The 21,230-nt window shown below is 42.9% G+C and overlaps 1 protein-coding gene across 1 annotated transcript in view; it reads right to left on the bottom strand.

Annotated features, from left to right (window-relative positions):
• The window catches only part of ano1a (anoctamin 1, calcium activated chloride channel a), a 141,812-nt gene extending 123,334 nt beyond the window's left edge, over positions 1-18,478 (bottom strand). The window contains exons 1-2 of the mRNA XM_079496429.1: positions 18,353-18,478; positions 6,515-6,696 (exon numbers count right to left, since the gene is read on the bottom strand). Of these exons, the coding sequence (XP_079352555.1) occupies positions 6,515-6,643 (129 nt within the window). The 5' untranslated portion in view covers positions 6,644-6,696; positions 18,353-18,478. The remainder of the gene's footprint in view (positions 1-6,514; positions 6,697-18,352) is intronic.
• Positions 18,479-21,230: the final 2,752 nt, after the last annotated feature.

Below are 21,230 nucleotides of genomic sequence, written 5' to 3'. Positions count from 1 at the left end.
CACACACGCGCACACACACACACACATCAAGAACGTAAATACAATCTATGCTATGTGAAGCTACAGGCAGAAGCATACATTGTGTAGCAGGCATGGTTGTGGTTCTACTCTCCTGCCTGCTGGTGGGTTAAATGTATCCATATGGCAATAATCGTATCGTATTCCTTGTCGATAATCGTGTCGTATAGTTCCTTGCCTTTTTGTCTAAAACTCTAAATGTTATCCACCAAGTTTTTCAATTTGATTTGGAAACTTAAAAAAATTCTGACAATACTGTACATCTGGCATAACATTGGCAATCGGTGGTCTAGGACAGGGGTTCTCAACGTTTTTGGCCCGGGGACCCCCGGAAATGCTTTGGCAATGTCTCGGGACCCCCGCCCTGCCCCCTCCCGACCCCCAATATAAATTGACTGCTACAATAACCTTAACCCATTTTGGGCGGGAACCCCTTTTGGTGTTTTAAGCATTATGTTATAATTTAGCTATTGAAAAATAGCAGATCTACAAGCTCATAGCGCGCCACCGAGTGGCGCGCTACGAGCTTGTAGGTCTGCTATTTTTGAAAAATCGTGAAAATAAACATTTAATTTTTATTTATTTTTTTTAATAATTTGGGGACCCCCTAAAATAATTTGGCGACCCCCCGAGGGGTCGCGACCCACGGGTTGAGAACCCCTGGTCTAGGACTCTGTATCGTGATACTTATCGATCGTGAGGTTTTTGGCCCTCAGGGCCGGCCGGATTAACACCTCTGAGGGCCCCTGGGCACGTGCCCAAAGTGCCCATATGGTAGATCCGGCCCTGCCTGCCCTAATAGTCATTATTTGGAATTAGAGATGTCTGGGGTACTGTATCGGTATCGGAAAAGTATCGTATCGGCCCTTTTTGGTCATATGGGGTCATATCGGTATCGGCGGATATGCCAGCCACCACTATGGCAGGTAAATATAATGCTGGGGCATGTGGAGTTTGCTTTGGATTTGCCCAAACTGCAAAACAGCACGAGATACAAGTAATTTTATTTTTTGTATTATTATAAATATTATTCTATAAATATTATTCTATAAATATTATTCTCTGTTATTATTATCAGTATTATTATTATCAGTATTCTGTATCGGTATCGGCTAACACAGAAATTGTGGTATTGGGATCGGATCGGAAACGAAAAAAGTGTATCGGGACATCCCTATTTGGAATTAACCCATTTTGGGCGGAAACCCCTTTTGGTGTTTAAAGCTATTGAAAAATAGCAGATCTACAAGCTCATAGCGCGCCACCGAGTGGCGCGCTACGAGCTTGTAGGTCTGCTATTTTTGAAAAATCGTGAAAGTGTGGCGCAAATCTTTGAATATATATTCTTTCAGAGCGAACGTTTTAACTCAAACCTTTGCTTCTGCTGGTCCCTGGAACAACATATTTTCAGATGGGGGTCGGTGGCCAATTACATATCATTGTTGGGGTCCTTGATATGAAATATTGAGCACCACTGATATAGAAACATGAGGTATTTCAGAAAACTGTCAGGATTTAGAAGACATTTTTTTAATTTCGACGTCAGGCCTAAATAGGCTAACGTATACTCGATATATGGATATACTGTATATGGTATCGTGGCCTCTTTATCGTGGCCTCTGTATCGTGGCCTCTGTATCGTGGCCTCTGTATCGTGGCCTCTGTATCGTGGCCTCTTTATCGTGGCCTCTGTATCGTGGCCTCTGTATCGTGGCCTCTTTATCGTGGCCTCTGTATCGTGGCCTCTGTATCGTGGCCTCTGTATCGTGGCCTCTGTATCGTGGCCTCTGTATCGTGGCCTCTGTATCGCGTGGCCTCTGTATCGTGGCCTCTGTATCGTGGCCTCTGTATCGTGGCCTCTGTATCGTTGCCTCTGTATCGTGGCCTCTGTATCGTGGCCTCTGTATCGTGGCCTCTTTATCGTGGCCTCTGTATCGTGGCCTCTGTATCGTTGCCTCTGTATCGTGGCCTCTGTATCGTGGCCTCTGTATCGTGGCCTCTGTATCGTGGCCTCTGTATCGTGGCCTCTGTATCGTGGCCTCTGTATCGTGGCCTCTGTATCGTGGCCTCTGTATCGCGTGGCCTCTGTATCGTGGCCTCTGTATCGTGGCCTCTGTATCGTGGCCTCTGTATCGTGGCCTCTGTATCGTGATACATACAGAGGTTGCAGGCAACACCCATGCACCACTATGCTGTACTATACACTGCTGCTGTGTTTTTTGCTATAGTTGGTAAATTGGTCCCCAATTAGTGGTGGTAATATCGAGGACCGCGATCGTTACAGAACAGTAATCGTTACATACTCACAGAATCAACATTGTTTGCCTGGGAGCTTATCAATTCCTTTTATCAATGCTGCCATGTCTTTCTGATAGTTAACTCATTGCAAAACAATGACGTTATTTGTCTACACACTGGAGTGCATTGTGAATTATGTTTGGGAGCTGATAAAGAATTGGACCGACATGCAGAATTGCTAATGGCATTAGCACCAAGAAAACGTCATCAATTCCCATCCATATGGAAAATAGATGTTTAGAGATTTGGTATCAACAAATACCAAACTACCTAAATTTGGCTTCATTTACAATCAAAACATATGCTGTTCTGGTCATTCTAGAGTCTAGACGTCTAGAACCATAGTGTATTGGTTTAGAATGAACAACTAGACTAGCTATCATCAAATCATTCTTACAGAGAATCAACATGTGGGCATTGTGACAGCATAAATGTAAATAACGATAGATACTCCTGTTAACTGTCACTTTGATGAATTGAACAAGGTGGACCCTCTTGTAAACAAGTGTAATGCTTAATTGGGTCGTCCACTCACAGTTAACAGTCTTTGTATTGAGTTTGTGCCTGGAATGTACTGTAATTCTGCAAACTGTTAGTAAATATTTCAATCAATCAATCAATAAGACAAATGATAAGGCTCGATCTCAATCAATATAAATCACTGTGGTTCTGTGCCTACATGATGTGTAGGCCTACATCTGTATTGATGCTCCACCGAACTAAAACAAATCAACACCTATCTTAACTGAACAAATCTTCTCATGCCATGAATATATATATATATATATATATATATATAATAATGAATTATATAATGAATAATAACCACACAGCAAAACAGAGTGTTAATTAAATTCTGCGTAATCAAGTGTAAAAATAGAAGAAAAACAATACTCAGTGTAATTATTAATTCTACTGCGTATGTGTGGGAATATCCTCCTAACTGCAGCGGTGTGTATTACCTTGCCTCGTGGCACATAATTACTAAACCATTGTGTGCCATTAGCCCATTGTTTTGTTTTTTTGGATGGATGGATGAGCTGTGCCTCTGCCTCTAATAAGCAATCTCATATCTAAATATATATGGGACCAATATCTCATTGATGCAGTGGAGAGTTCTGGCCAATAGAGCTGTCATGGCGAGTTAACCCTAACCCCCATGGCGAGTGTTGGGAATCACTCACTTCCTCCTGTGCGGCGCTTGTGGTAGAATAAAGCCCAACTTAAGCCCTATGTACTTCCTACTTCGTATACGACAAATAAAGCTATAAGCAAGCACATGAACATCATTTGATTCCTGACTCTGTGCAGACCTGTTGTGACAAACTAGCCATGTGGAACACTGGAAGAGCGACTCATCAATGGAGACTTAGTAGCCATGTGGAACACTGGAAGAGACTCATCAATGGAGACTTTTCTTTAGAAAATCTATATATTTCTATTGCTGTAAAGGCTGTCTCAGGAGAACGCTGTGAAGGCACGAGAGAACAGCTCGCTGAATGTGGTGTCAGCGTATTGGCCATAATTACATACAAAGCACTGTGTGTTTGTATGATGTGCATGCGTGCAAAGTGTGTGTGTGTGTGTGTGTGTGTGTGTGTGTGTGTGTGTGTGTGTGTGTGTGTGTGTGTGTGTGTGTGTGTGTGTGTGTGTGTGTGTGTGTGTGTGTGTGAAACTTTTTAATAAAGAATATCTTCCCTGCGGAACAATAGACTGGGTTACATAAATGAAGAACTCCAAACCGACATTTCCCCTTAGATGTTCAACAGTTCTCTTACACAAATACCGTACCAGCTATAGATCATTGATCAGCTGATAAAGCAAAGACAATGGACGCATACAGTGGAACGGTGGAATCTCCCCAGGTTGGCGCCCTTGTGGCTCGGCCTCCCGGCCAGACCACTATGCTCACCATGTGACTTTGTTCTCACGGTGAATGTCTACTTTTAATAGTGACTTCAAAGGTAGCCTACCGTAATTACTAGTATTATATATTGCACAAATTAAATGTGGACAAGTAGGTAGTATAAAAACCCTAACCTCAACCTTAACCAATGCCACAAGCTCACCCTAACTTTAAGCAAGACTTACTCTAACCTAACAAATAACAACTTACCCTAAACTTAACCAATAACAACTTGCTTGGCTTGGGCCGATTTGCAGTTCACTCACGTCTGGTCCGGTGGTCGGGCTTAAACCACTTTTATTATATGTGGACAGACTTAACCGGTACACATCATTATGAGACCTGCAGGCCAGCAAAGAATCTACAACAACACTGTCACAACATTCTCATAAATAGACAAACATTCAGCAAAAATAGGCAAAAGTTCAGCAAAAATAGTATAATGACAATGACAATATATGGAGGCCAGAACCAATGAAAACAAGGACTTGTGACTGAATAACAAGTGGATGGATCGATTGGAACACAGGTTCTGTTTCGATTTCCTGAAAAGTAACAGTTTTGGAAGAGTTCATTGATGAAGTAAGTAGTGATGGTATGTCCTATCGGCTTGTGCCTGTCGTGTGATAAGGACTCTTAACTGCCTACTTTTGGAAGTAGTTATCTCAGAGTTTGTAAATAGTTCAGGCAGGGTGTGACCTGTTTCTGGAAAGATAGATCAGTGCTTGTGCAACCACTTTATAGCAAGTGGTTTTAACATTTTGCAACAGGCTCAGGCTGGCATCCATGGTATAAGCTAATGGTTCCCAAATGAATATTCAGATCGCAACGTGACACGTTGTGAGCTTGTAGAGCTGCAGTTTTTGATTTACAGTGAAGTATATAGTGTTTCAGTTGTAAATCACAAGCGTTGTGAGCTGTCAGAATGGATAAGCTCTCATGTTTGATTGATTGATTGATTGAAATATTTATTAACAGTTTGCAGAATTACAGTACATTTCAAGCACAAACTCAATACAAAGACTGTTAACTGTGAGTGGACGACCCGATTAAGCATTACACTTGTTTACAAGAGGGTCCACCATGTTCAATTCATCAAAACATTTAGAGACGTACAAATAGACACTTCTATATAGACAAAGAACAGAACAGGAATTCATCATAGAGGTAAAAAGGGAAAAGAGACATATACAGTGAGGGGGAAAAAAGGGGGGGGGGGGGGCGTTGGGGGATTCAGATTTTTACGGGGGCCAGTTTCGAATTGCAGCCGTCCGTAGGTGCCCTTTGAGAGCTGTTCTGAAGAAGAACATTAATCTACAATAAAACCTTGACTGGGAGCTTCTTGAAAAGTTACAGTGTGTCGACTTTTATTATTCTTCGTCCTTAAGGCCACACATGGTACAGCAGAGTGTCTGTGACCTTCCTCTCCGCTGTAGCTCCAGCACTCGGTCACACTTGCCTAAGTTCCGGCAGAGGGCTGTAATCCATTTTTTGACAGCTCCCCTTGCTAGGCAACGCCTTGCACAGAGCTCCCGGACATGTTTTGCGCATGCGTGCAGCCATTCACCTTGTTTTCAGGCTGACAAAACTTGCTATTATCTCTGAATCTACGGCACTCTCCATGGTTTTGACCAAGCATCTCGTTTGGAATATGAATGCTTCCTAAGACTGATCAGATGAGGTACGGCGAGGTAGTAATGGAACATTACCTCCCGGTTTTGGGGGGAAATGGAAGGCGGGGCTTTTCAGAGTAAAATCTGCCCATCTGCTTGGCACTCTAGCGCCGTTATTCTGAAAAGTTCCCCAGCCAAAGTAGAGTTAATGTGGAGGCACATTAATGATAATGTTAAATGTGGCGCAGGCTTGCAAAATAACCTGGTTTAACCCTTTAAAATGGGGAAAGCATCTGTGCCACTTTAGATAATAATCTTGAAAGTGTGAGAACTACTTTATTGTAGAATTGGCCTCAGGTCTTACTCTTAACACAATAAGTGCTGGGATTACTTTCAAAATAGGAGCTCGGGTGCCGGGCAGATATGGCAGATTTAACTCTGAAAGCCCCCCCCCCCCCCCCCCCCCCCCTCCGTTCCGTTCCATATACGATACCGGGACCAATACATTTTTGATACGATGTTCAGAAAAGGGTAAGAAATTAAGCAAGTCCCAGAGCTACAGTGGGTGTGGGTGGGGGGGACAGATGGGGTTGGAGGTCAAGCAGGTGTGGAAGGTGACACACTGGTAACCATGGTGACCAGCATTCATTACAGCAGTCAAGTGCTTTTTTACACTTACTATGGCCTCATACTGTTTGGGCGGCGATCTGGCTGCAGGCTTGGGGGACGTGAAGTCCAGGTCAGGGTTCTTCTCCTCTCCAGGAACGGGCAGGTAGTTGTCGTTCATCCACATGACGGCTGACTGCATCGCCTGCTCCTCCTGCAGGCTGCCTGGACGCTGGGCGACCTCGCGGGTCCTTTCTGGAGGTGGACAGAGAGAGAATCAGACTATAGGGCTGCAGGGGAGATATATGACTTCAAATCACTATCGTGATTTTGCCTATTTCAAACTTTTGCCTCGATTATGATTAGTGAAGGATTCTGCTTTTGTAAAAACAAAATATAATTTATATTTTCTCTGTAGCCTACTCAAAGTTCGCCTTTTTAATAGTGAAAATAGCAGATCTACAAGCTCACAACGCGTCTGCTATTTTGCCTATTTTTGTATGCCACCATTGTACAATCAAATATAAGTGGTTACGTGGTTGATCAGACTAATTGGTTTAGTCAACTATAGAAAACCTATTAGGTCTGCTATTTTTGAAAAATCGTGAAAATATTTATTTCAGAAAACTGGAGGATTTAGAAGGATTATTCGATTAACCTACATGCTAGATGATGTCAATTATTTACTTTGTTACTTATGGAGCCACACTGATCCTGTCTGGAGGTTTAGAGACACACATGCAGCACAGAGAATATGAGAGTGATGGGAGAACATTTACATTGACCTGTTATGCAACTGTAAGCGGAGAACAAGAGCTCCTGCCAACAACACACAGGTTCTCTACATGCCTTCTCTACCTGTCAACAACACACAGGTTCTCTACATGCCTTCTCTACCTGCCAACAACACACAGGTTCTCTACATGCCTTCTCTACCTGCCAACAACACACAGGTTCTCTACATGCCTTCTCTACCTGCCAACAACACACAGGTTCTCTACATGCCTTCTCTACCTGTCAACAACACACAGGTTCTCTACATGCCTTCTCTACCTGCCAACAACACACAGGTTCTCTACATGCCTTCTCTACCTGCCAACAACACACAGGTTCTCTACATGCCTTCTCTACCTGCCAACAACACACAGGTTCTCTACATGCCTTCTCTACCTGCCAACAACACACAGGTTCTCTACATGTCTTCTCTACTTAGTCATGCCATGTGGTAAATATACTAGAGATGCTCCATCATTCATGCATGATTGTTGTTCATAATATCAGTATCAGTATTTTATGACTGAAGGCTGCAGATTCAATCAGTGTTTTCTGGGTTTGAAAAGTGTAGTCCCAACTGTATAGTAAATAAAGGAAAACAAATTGGAAAGCTTTGGAGAAAAATAATATTAAATCTTTACTACATAGTTGTTACAACTAATATGTGCCTCCGATGGCCTAATAAATCAGGGAATAAGAATGCACTGTTTTAAGAAGTCTGCATCTGGGCCCAAGGTAAACCCTACCAGAAACTTGTATTGCAAGTTATTAATTAATTTGGCCATGCAATCAACCAGTTATCGGATATTGGCCAAAATGTCATGGCGTGCATTGTGCATCCCTAAAATATACAGTACAACTGCAAATCGTTTTGTCCTGTCATGGTGGTTCCCTGTGCCCCTGTATGGCACAGTATTAGATTCCAACAGCTTTCTGTTACCTGACTCACTCTGATGATGCAACCGCTGTGACATTGCATAGTATCAGTGTTGTAATGCCACTTTAAATAAAGGCTTATTAATTTACAAGAAGACAACTGTGGTGGACAACATTCATACAACAATCATTGTGGTATTGATTAATTCAATGTATTAGTAGATGAAACGTGTACCCTATGCAAGGGCACTGATCATCACCAGCTGTTCTTCCATGACAAACTCCTGGCACGCCGACTCACGCAAACCTACTTCAAACATGCCGACTGTGTGTGGAGTCAGCTGTAGAATAAGGCCCATGATAGGGGTGGCCCTCTGTTATTGTCTCCACCAGGCCGAAGGCATGGGGAGAGAGTATGTTTTGCACTCCGTCCGTCCGTCCGTGTGTCCGTGTGTCCGTCCGTCCGTCCGTCCGTCCGTCCGTGACCAGCTAATCTCCGGCACCGTGAACCCGGTTGATGCCAAATTTTACACACACACTCCCTGGATGCCAACGATGAACCTCTGCCCCAAAATGTCCAGAACGGCCTGTTATAGCGCCACCAGGAGGACGCTTTGTGCAAAACCAGTTTTTGGACAGTACACCTACAGATTTTGTCCAAACATCACGCAAATTGGTACACAGTCTCTCTAGAGCAAGGGTTTTCAACTGATTATGAACCAGGGACCACCACCCTGACTGAGAATAAACCTGGGGACCACCACCCTGACTGAGAATCAACCTGGGGACCACTACCCTGACTGAGAATTAACCTGGGGACCATTGTTGTGTTGGGAGGGGGGATATGGGCGTGGTGTGGGGGAAAGAAATTAACCTTCCATATTCAACTCATGTTGCTGTTCATTGTAACTTACTCTATGAGTAAGCAGACACTTGCGATTGATTATGGGCACATTTCTTTAATAATGGTGACTCAACCAGGCAAACCGGTACGGTTTCCCTTGAGATTCTAACTCACCTTTCTGTGGAAGTTCTTGACATCCGACTTCCCAGTAGATCTGGTGACAAACACCAGATCTGGTGACAAACGACGCGTCATCGTTTGTCACCAGATCATTTACTGCATTGTTTCTTAACTTGTGGTCAATGCAATAAATCTTCACTTTCCTACATTACTAAATGCATGGTCAGGGACCACATGCAACACCTTCACGGACCACCAGTGGTCCACGGACCACCTGTTGAAAACCCATGCTCTAGAGCCATTCAACGAAACGGGTCTTTCAGATTTCTCGGACTCCATCCTGATTGGCTAAGATTGGCTTCCAAAGTTCGCAGGAGTGCTCAGTTTCAAACAAAATGCTGCAAATCATGAACACATTGTGTGATTTCCGTGAAATTGTGCACGCACATTCCCACTAGGCAGAGGAAGAAATGCCACATGAACATTTTCAACTCAGCCTCATGGTGGCGCTATAACTGGCTGAAAAGTGTTTTTACCTCTAACTGCACGGCTCTGTGGATAACTTTGTATGCCAACTCCCTAGAGGCCAAGGAAAAACCTTTTCCTGGAATTTTTCACATCTGCTCTTTATAGCGCCACCAAATGTCAAACACATTTTCTAATATTACTCCTTCAGATTTTATCCAAATTTCACGCAAATCGGTACACATGCTCTCCATAGTCATGTGATCAAGACGGGTTTGTTTTATTTCTCATAATCCACCCTCATTGGCTACGATTGGCTTCTAAACTTTTCAGGAGTAGCCCGCTTTGTACCCGTTTTGTACAAATCGCCACAACTACTCAACGCAGCGTCCGATTGTGGTGAAACTGTGCATGCATATTCCCACTAGGCTTTGGAAGAGATGCCACTTGACCGTTTTCAAATCAGCCTCATGGTGGCGCTACAACAGGCCAAGCCGCGACACACACACACACACACACACACACACACACACACACACACACACACACACACACACACAGGTCACCTGGTGGAGACCTGTGCCCAGAAGGGCACTTTTTTTAGTTACCTCTGTGTACATCTCCTGACTGTATGCAAGATGTGTGGGATATTTGTGTTGGGGGTTCTGGGGAAAGTTTGAATTCTGAAAGTCCTGCATCTTCCTTATCTGTTTAACTTACTTAACACCACAAACTTCCATTACACAAGATAACAATATTTGAACCGACAGACCAAAAACAACAGTCTGTTGCTGTATGTTGGTGTCATATATTGAGCTCGTTAAAATTACCTTTTTTGTTCATGGTTAAAAGCCTGAAAAGTAGTCATTTGTGGTAACAAACAGACTTACAACATTGTTCTTTCTCAAGAGTGTAACCAGCTGTTGTCAGTGGCACAGGTTAGCACAAAAACTAACTGATCTAGACAACTTACGAAATCACACACCTTAAAGGGCACCTATGTGAACAATTACAGACAGAAAGTCTACCAACGAAACAGCTCAGCCTTGTCGTTAGAGTGTCTGCCCTGAGACTGGGAGGTCGGGTTGATCCCTGGCAGGGTCATACCAAAGACTCAGAAAAGTGGGACTCAGTGCCTCCCTGCTTGGCACTAAGCATAAAGGTTTTGATTGGGGGTAAGTCCCTGCGACATGCTAGCGTCATGTCCAGGGGGTGTACTTGTACATCCAGCTGTCTCATGACACTACAGGAACAGGAGATAGGCTCCTGCCCTGTGGGCCTCGTGGCTCGGCATGGCTCACTTACAACCAACTACACAATGTTTAAACAGACTGAATCCAACCAAGTCTGTTCATATTTCTTGTGAAAAGATATTGAGAAAATGTGGCTCCAGAAAGACACTGGAATTACTGGAGAAATAAATTAACATTCAACATTTTACTGTAGAGTAGTGAACAGTATGAGAATCATAGGAACTGCCTAGAAATGTGGACTCTATGATAACTCTCACTAACCAACATAACACACAAATGTGCAGAAGACCCTAGTTGAGTTCCCCGATACCATTTTTTTCAGACCGAGTATGAGTACAAGCACTTAATTTTTAGCACACGCCGATACCGAGTACCGATACGAGTACTTTTTTATTTTTGTTGAATAACCACTTATTTTACCCCCTTTTTCTCCAATTTAATTTAATTGTCTTGCCTTGTACTTGTAATGATACTGTAATGTTCAATTACCACAATAATAATAGCCTGAAACGATGTTGAACAAATATCTAATTCCAAAATGTTCTTGCTCCCGTTGCATTGATCGTTCAGCCTAGTGTCAATTTAATGTTTTGGTACTCGGGTCAGAGTATCGGCCTAGTGTCAATTTAATGTTTTGGTACTCGGGTCAGAGTATCGGCCTAGTGTCAATGTAATGTTTTGGTACTCGGGTCAGAGTATCGGCCCGAGTACCCAATACCAGTATCGGTATCTGAACCACTCTAGACCCGAGCATTGCTTTTCTGCTTTTCTTTGAAGAAAAGACCATTTCTTCAAAGTCGGGCAGTTGGTGGATTGATTGTGTGAACAATTAGTCAACTGTTCAGTCTCAAGGAAACTCTGTATAATACGGTTGTATACTGATCTAGGCTTAGGGCCCATGTCTGTATAATACGGCTGTATACTGATCTAGGCTTAGGGCCCATGTCTGTATAATACGGCTGTATACTGATCTAGGCTTAGGGCCAATGTCTGTATAATACGGCTGTATACTGATCTAGGCTTAGGGCCAATGTCTGCCACCCACAGTTCAGGAATGTGTATATATTTGGCAATATACAGTATTGTGGACATATCTGGCTGATCTATGTAGTTAAACTAAGACTACATTAGACTCATCCAAAACATTACTAGAAGCTAAAAAGAAATGATGTACAGTATATATGAAAACAACAGTATATAAGAAAAACACCAACCCTCTTTAACAAGACGAGCTTGTAGATCGGCTTACCCTGCCCCAGAAAGGTGCACCGTGGGCGGGCACCTTTCACAGATGATGCCGCCCCAGACTTAACGCGCCTGGAGCTCCTTAGTTAACCAACCAGTCAACTATTCTGAAACATCCCTATAAAACACATGGAGGCTCATCAGCCCAGTGGCTTTGGAATTTACTTAACTAGTTTCAACCTGGAGTGCACTTTGAATGTCATTATAGTAGCAAGACTTGTCGAGCCATGAGGCCCATAGGGCAGGAGCCTATCTCCTGTATCTGTAGCATGAGGCAGCTTGATGTACAAGTAAACCCCTGGGACATGACGCTATGTCGCAGGGGTCATCGGGTCCCATTTTTACAGTCTTTGGTATGACCCGGCCGGGGATTGAACCCCGACCTCCCAGTCTCAGGGCGGACACTCTAACCACAAACAAGGCCACTGGCATTATAGGCCAATTTAAAAGAATTTCAAAGAAAAATGTTGTTGTTTCCAATATACAAACAAAACAAAACAAACTGAGCAGGCACAATTGGAAACGGAACAATATAAAATCCATTTCATCCATTTAATTTGATATACTTTTCTGTATAAAAAACCCCAAAAACAAACAGTCTATAGCAATAATTATTTGGATTATAGAGCTTTGATTAACTTATGACGCGCTATGACATACCACAACAATATGAATGGACTTGTTTTAAAGGGATTCAAATACCTGCTCATTGTACGCTGTAGCCTGTATGTATGGTATGTGGTTTCAAAGTAGTAGTAATAGTGTCATTGTTATTTTTACTACAGTGTACCTTCAAGCACCTCAACGTGTGCTATGACTAATGTACATGCCTACTTTTCATATCCACAAGGCCGGATCTGCCGGAGGCACTCAGGCGGGGATAATGTTTTGTTTCCGCCTGTGACGGCTCTGCCTCACTGTAGGCTATAGCCGGCAGCCTGGGTGATTAGGGCAGAGTGGAGCAGGCCGTCAGGCCAACTGTGTACACCTGAGTGGGGTGTGGTTTGGGAGAGTATATCCATGCTCTTCCATGCTCTCAAGCCAGCTCTCTTTCCAAGCAGTTGCAAACCTTTTACAACACTCACACAGCACACTCCATACATCCATACACTGCATACATGACTGATTACTGACCTTGTCACATCTCTCATACCAGTTTATTTGATTATTGCCTAACTTATTTTAATTTAGAATAATAAATATATAATATAAAAGGTTTGCCTTGTGTGTGGACCCTTTTTGTCATGTATTGCCCTAGAGTGCATGACATCGCCTCCAAAACATTATCCTGGAGGCGGGGATAACATTATCGGGGATAATTCTGTGAGTCTGTCTGTCTGTGAGCAGCTCCTCTCAGGCACCGCTGGACCGATCGGCACGAAACTCTGCACGCAAACTTTCAGTAAGCCATAGAAGAACCTCAAAATGTTTTCAAATTGGCCTCATGGTGGCGCTTTAACAGACCGCTTTATATTTTGGCATATAACTATATATATATATATATACATACACTATTTTTATTTTATCAAAATAGCTGATCTACAAGCCCAGAACGCATTTCTTGCTTGAGAGCTTGTACATCCCCTTCAAAGCCATGTGCTTGAGCTCCACGATTCATGTATCACTGACTCATTATTAACTTTTTTATGGCCAAGATAAGAAATTTCTATTCCTTCTGGACATCCTGACCAATTAAAAAACGTAATTTATTGATATTTGCAGACTGTCTGTCTGCAAATCAGACACATTTTAAAAAGCATGTGCCGAAAAGAGAGTTGAGCCAGAAGGCAAAGCTCTCTGTCTACCGAGCAATCTTCGTTCCTACTCTCACCTATGGTCATGAAGTGTGGGTCATGACTGAAAGAATAAGGTCGCGAATACAAGCGGCCGAAATGAGTTTTCTTCGACGGGTGGCTGGCATCTCCCTTAGAGAGGGTGAGAAGTTCAGTCACACAAGAGAGACTCAGAGTAGAACCGCTGCTCCTTCGCCTGGAAAGGAGTCAGCTGAGGTGGTTCGGGCATCTGGTTAGGATGCCTCTCGGGCGCCTCCCTAGGCAGGTCCTCGAGGCAAGCCCACCGGCTCGAAACACCTTGTTGAAAAATCATCATGCACGGCGCTCCACGTAGCCATGGACAGGACCTGCGCGATTCAAATCGTTTTTAGTCCCAATATAATGCTTTAACTGTTATTATTGGCTATGTTTATGCACCTGCTTGTCATCCATGCATTCAAATTATTACATGCATGTTCATTATTTTTATCAGATCGTATCAGAAATTTAAATAATTTCCGGACACTTCCCGTAGGGGGCACCACAAATGTGAACACTCGTACAACTCTATTTCCCATGACTGACTCCCTGGGTAGGCAACCTGGCCTGGTGGAGATCTAAGGTCAGGAACATTACCATTAGCACTGGAGACTGGCAGGTTTAATGCCACTCCTGAAGAAGAGAGATCTTGCCTGTTCTGTGATCTTGATGAAATTGAAAACAAAGTTCACTTTTTGTTTTACTGCTCTAAATATGATGACTTAAGGGATATTTTGGTTAATAAGATGTCTTATATCTCTGGGGATTTCCTAGATTTAAATGACTATGTAAAAATGGAGATATGGTTTGCCAAAGGGACTTTTGTTGATTTTATTTGTCAAGCTTGGGAAAGAAGACAGAGTACGCTGTATAAATCTGAGTTGTAATATAATGAATTATGTAAACATGAAACGGAAATAAATAAATAAACAATCAATCAATCAAATCTATGCTCAGAGGAGCATACTTTTTTTTCCTTCTGTTGTTGCTATTCTGTATAGTCTCTTTGTTATTCCTGCTACATGTTGAGGAACCAAAACCTCTTGTGTAGGCGTCATATAGCACACAGTAATGTAACAATACAAATCTCGATTCTTATTTATCATAAAGCATTGCAAGTCAAGCTGAATTATCACTTGAGTTTGTGCATGTCTTTCACAATGATTGAGTATCCTTGTGAAAGACACAACCAGTATGGCTCTAAAAAAAATCACACCCGTGTGAAGTGAGGGGCGGTAATATATTAAAGTCTAACTCATGTTGATTAGGTGATGTAATGGTGATGTAAAACAAACAGTGCCAACACAAACATTAAACGCCATTAACAATAGACAATATGACGTAATGAGGTACATTTTCCCTTCACTGTCAATGGTGTTTACAGAACAAACATTGAACTAAACATTGAACTAAAGACAAACATTAAACGTGTGTATAGGAGGGGCTGGTGCCTCAAAAATAGCTCCCTATGCATTGCAACAAGATGTGTTGTTTGTACTTTGTGAGGTGGTTATTTTAGCTATATTTTTGAAAGTATGAATATAAATAGTGACCAGGAAAAGACAAACCCTGTGTAAAATCTCAATTTCTAGTCTCCGATCAAAATATTGATATTATTATCAATATATTGGCCTACCTATTAACGGGTCTGTTTGGTTCTATTTGTACAGTCTTGGTGTTAAATGATAGCTCTCAGGATGTTACAGTATAGTGTTGTCACAGTTATAGTATAGATGTAACAGTATAGTGAGTATATAGTGGCCTTCATTAAACCCTGGTAGACCTATATCACCCTCTCCTCTGAAACAGACCTGACCTCTATCAGGTGAAAGGATGAGCAGGGGTGCAGATATAGAAATGGGAAATAGCAGTCCTTGGTGGAGACATGTGTATTAAAGTCTTGCTGCTTTCAATAGAGCAATGGAAAAGGAGTTGTTACTATACTTTGATTTGTATTCTTATATGATGAATTCCTGTTCTGTTCTTTGTCTATATAGAAGTGTCTATTTGTACGTCTCTAAATGTTTTGATGAATTGAACATGGTGGACCCTCTTGTAAACAAGTGTAATGCTTAATTGGGTCGTCCACTCACAGTTAACAGCCTTTGTATTGAGTTTGTGCTTGAAATGTACTGTAATTCTGCAAACTGTTAATAAATATTTCAATCAATCAATCAATCAATGTACTGTATCTTGGTTTGGTTCATGACTCTATAGTTAGTAGGCTACCACTGTCTTATGCCACATCTAAAATATAGATATAAATATAAATATAAATATATATATATATATATAATATTTTATATTTGTGATTTTATTGAGTTATTGATGATGTATTGAGCCAAGGACTTTTGGGGTGTAATCCTTAATAGACAAAGTGTTTGACTATATGCTTATTTCTGTCTAATAAAATATTCAATCAATCACAATAAAGGTTGATCTATCATGTGCCTCAGTCATCAATCACGTGTAAGAGCCAATTAGAGGATAAGGCATGAATCCAAAAACATAAAGATGTCCCTGCAGGTGTTTCTGTCTCTTCATGATTACAGTATGTGTTCTATTTCCCTGCACAGTTGATTTAATACACATCCTTAACGAATCAACAGCATCACTGCACCTGACATTAATTGAGGAATAGGCCTATCTTAATTAGCTTTGAGCTCGATAATTGCGCACGCGGCCCATAGATGGCAATGGCAAACATGTCTTATAGCTAACGTTTTAAAATGCGATTTGCGGAAAAAGGAGAATCCAATCTTACCAGACTCGCTATTATTCTCGCTCTCTGCATTTCCAGTTGGTTCTTCTCTATCGTCATGTTTTACCTCCATTGAAACGCGTTTATTAAAAGGCGCTGGCTGCCTAGACCAATCACACTGGAGACTGTGGGGAGCCTGTCCTCGGTGCTCTCTGAGAAACCATATTTAAATCCGTCTGTCGACACGCGCGCACCCGCGTGCGTGGAAAGGATGGATGGAGGCAGCCTCTCCAGCTGAGCGCCCCGCGGCGGAAACCTGTGTGGATGTTTCTACTCAAACCAATCCACGACAGACAGAGAGAGAGAGAGAGAGCGAGAGAGCGAGAGAGAGAGAGAGAGACGGAAAGCGACGTGATACAACATGCATTCATGGCATGTCCCCAAAACCCTCCCACCACAGATCGAGTCGTGCCTAAATCCGTCCATATTTCACAGCTCAATCACTGCCGCGTGACGCGGTGCGTGGAGGAGCGCCTTGACGCCTCCCACGCGTGTTGGGGCTGCTGCTGTTACAGCAGGCGATCAGAGGAGAGCCGGGCCAGCACGTCAGTCAGTGGTCACTTCACATCATGAACAGTTCGATGTGATTGACATTGACATGACATCTGATCTTATATGGAGGAGTTCGTTCATAGCAGTGTTGTGTTGTTTAAGCCCCAGGCCCAGCCAGCCCACCTACTCCGAGGTGCGCTTTTACGCTCCGAATGAGAAGTGTTTCTGCAGCTCGTATAGGAGACAGTTAAGAGTATATGATATAGTATCGGCAGCCAGATTAAACCACTTCAGTCTCTTTCTTTAGACTTTAGAGATCCGGGTTCAGCCAAGGTATCTTCGAAATGCAGGTGACTGGAAAAATAGCCTAACATAATGTTTTCCTATTTCTACAAGGGGGGGGGGCTCTCTGTCTACTCTGAGTCTGCTAGTATGTGTGGACATTTTGGAAGCCTTCGTCTCGGCGCCCTGTATGCGCAAAACCCCGTCTTTCTGCCAATTAATAGCGACAAAACGGACATGCTTTTTAGTCAGCGCACACAGCAATATCATTAGATTCTGTCGCTGGAAGTAAAGAGGAATCCAATCCGAGCGCACGGAGACAGACAGCGTCCTCCTCGAGTGAGGGCGCTGCTCCGCTGCTGGCTCCTTGGGAACGTTGTCGTGCCAAAGAGACGCGACGCGTCCCCAGACAGGTGCCAGTAGCCAGCCTACAGCCTACACCTATAGCCCGCACCTATAGCCCGTGGTACGTACGACGGTGTCGCTATAGCCACAATTATCTACAATCTGTTCTTTTTGACATGGGACACCGTCACGCACGCACACACACACACACACACTCACACACACACACACGCCGCTGTAACATGCTTGTGGTGGCTTCTTCGGCAAACTCCCCCCAAAAAGAAACTGCCAAGCAAGTCCCAAACATTTCGACGTCAGGTTGAAATGAATACAACAACCAACCATTCAAAATTCACAAATACACGGAGTAGATTTTCCCTCTTTTACTTTAAAATTATTGACTTCAAAAGTAGGCTATAGATATAGGCTATACCGTATCAGGCTGCCTACTAGAATTTGACAGTGAATAGCCTAAAGCCGGTGAATTTGCCACGTATAATACATGTTATTATAGACACACTGAATGACAACTGCAACAAAACTGGGTGTTGACCCACTTTGAATGAATGAATGACTGAATGGTCCTGGATGACGTGAACAACGACAAACTGATAAGATAATACGGTTTGAATTATATAATTACCTCTGTTTTTTAAAACTCCACTGAGACCGGTTTGCAATATCCAATGTATAAATTCCGCAGTTGAGTTGTCCTGGTCGGAGCGCACACAGACTCACCTGTCTGCCAAATGCCTCCCTATGATTCAGCGACTCCCTTCTCAAGAAGGCAAATAATGAGGAAATACTTCCGTCACCCACTCAGGTAGCGCTCTCCTCTCTCCTCCTCCTCCTCCTCCTCCACTCGTGTGGGAAAAGCCTCCTCGCCCACGGAGGAGTGACTTATTGTGTGTGGTGGTGGTGGTGGTTCTCCGGAGCGGAGAGAACTGTAGTGAGCGCCGTGCTATTGCAAAACACACGCACACACAGTGAGGAGTGAGGATACGGGCGCACAGTGGATTGGCCAGGAGTCGAGAGTAGACACAAGTAAATGGGCTGGGAGGGGGCAACATCATGCACACAGCTGTCTGTGTCTGGGCTGCAACACGGAGGAGACTAGGAGACATTCCGATCAGAGTCAGACGTGTATGGACTCGTCCCAAAGAGAAGACAGACAGTCTCCAAACCAAAGAAGCTCGAGTCTTTTCTGTCTCAAAACAACACTGTGTAGAAGAAATGCTAATTGAATTGTACATTATATACGATAGTGTTGAACTAATTTTGCGCAAGCATTGAAATGGCTCGTTTTTCCCCTACCAAATGTTTTCACAATATGTATGACTCTGAGTGAGTACATTTACATATTCAAAACACGGTGGCTCTGTCCTCAGTGAACAGGAGGAACTGCAGATTTATACAGAGCTCCAGTAGTACTCGCGAACAAGAAGGCACTGGAGCAGCTCAGACGACTTATGTGTAAGTTACATCTTCACCTGACGAAGATGTAACTTACACATCGAAACGTTGTCACTTTTTACTTGCACCCTGTTATAATAAACTAAGGGCCTAAATCGTCTGAGCTGCTCCAGTGCCTTCTTGTTTGCATGTTATCTGTCCTGGCTGCTTCTGAGATGCACCAGACTGGCCTGCTATAGGCTAGACTCCTAGAGGCACGGCTGGAACTCCCTTCTATACTCCAGTAGTACTCATTTTAACAATGAACACACCCTATAGGCAGTGGGCAGGCAAACACACTGACAAGTGTCAAGTTGTAGTTATAATGCATTTAGGACAAGAAAGCACATTTTATCATTATCATTATATATTTTTGTAATCTTAAATAGCATAATAGTTAGTTACTTAGTTTGTTAGATAATAGATAATAGTTACATAGATTAGTCAGATGGTTATACTAGGCCTACTGTATATACACTGAGGGGCGCACATGTATACAGTATTTGAGTGAATTCAGTATTGATTACATTTTAGATAAGTACAGGGTAAGTACAGGGCCCAACCCAGGGGCCCCTGGCCGTCAAGGGCCCCTGGGCACTCATGGCTCCATTGCACCAGTGCCATAAACCATCCATGAACATTGAACACACCACCTTTAAGAATCTATAATTTATTTGGATCATAATTCCCTAATTCTCTCTTGGTTCAGGACAGTGGCGTGCACAGATATACACTAGGGGGTGCTAGAGCACCCCCTGCCCTTTTGGCAATGTGCTTTTTTTGTACAGTGTACACTGTACAGTATGTGGACCATGGTGACATTGATCAATTCTTGATAAAAAAAAAGCTTCTAATACATTATTTAGGCCCCAAAATCTATAAATCTCACACTATTAAGGCAACCGGCTGGTTCCACGCGCTGCACAAGGTGCCATTTCTTCACTTGAGCACCTGCCCCTCTAAATGTCTGTGCACGCCACTGGTTCAGGATATATTTCACAGTCCTTGCAGAGCTGGAGCCTGCAGTTTCAGGCTTTAGAGAGGTTAGGGGTTAGGCTTAAGGTTAGGTTTAACCACTTAAACCCATATATGCTTAACCAGTTTAAGACCTGAGGCTGATTCTACAAATTCTCAAACTTTCACTCTTTCTGAAAATGTTTTGTGGCAAGATTTGTCTAAAGAAAAAAGAAAAACATGTCACGCTGACTTTGAGAACCACTAAATCCTAAGCGTTGCTATAGCTAACATCTAAAATGACAGATGTTTGAATGCGTTAAATATTTGAACTGGTGTCCCCCAGGGCTCTATTCTAGGCCCCCTAGTGTTTTCTACACTGTATCTTAATGAATACAGCCAATCTAAAACTCACAAAATCTTGTTTAAAATGTCACTAGTAGCTAAGCTGGTTTCTGTACTGCCATCCTGAGAGACAGAGAGTGAGCGTTAAGAGTATTGGGACCAATTCAACTTTATGAACATATGCATGGGTTAAAAATGGCAGCATTGTTGGGGAACACCTTGAGAGCATTGTTGGGGAACACCTTGAGAGCATTGTTGGGGAACACCTTGAGAGCATTGTTGGGGAACACCTTGAGAGCATTGTTGGGGAACACCTTGAGAGCATTGTTGGGGAACACCTTGAGAGCATTGTTGGGGAACACCTTGAGAGCATTGTTGGGGAACACCTTGAGAGCATTGTTGGGGAACACCTTGAGAGCATTGTTGGGGAACACCTTGAGAGCATTGTTGGGGAACACCTTGAGAGCATTGTTGGGGAACACCTTGAGAGCATTGTTGGGGAACACCTTGAGAGCATTGTTGGGGAACACCTTGAGAGCATTGTTGGGGAACACCTTGAGAGCATTGATTCAGTAGAACTAAAAGACAAGTAATTTTATGTTTGGTTTGAAAATAGCTCTGAAAATAGCAGATCTACAAACTTGTGGATGTCAAACTTGTACATTTCAGGTGACTCAAATTGAATAGAATTATATTCATAAGACTATGACTAAAACGGAATCAGAATTTGCTGTCAAAATCAACAGTGGATCTAACAAATATCAAATCAA

Source organism: Electrona antarctica, assembly GCF_951216825.1.
Source record: "Electrona antarctica genome assembly, chromosome: 3".
Taxonomy (NCBI): Eukaryota; Metazoa; Chordata; class Actinopteri; order Myctophiformes; family Myctophidae; genus Electrona; species Electrona antarctica.
The sequence above is the reverse complement of the archived record's forward strand: the minus strand, read 5'-3'. Positions and strand labels throughout refer to the sequence as shown.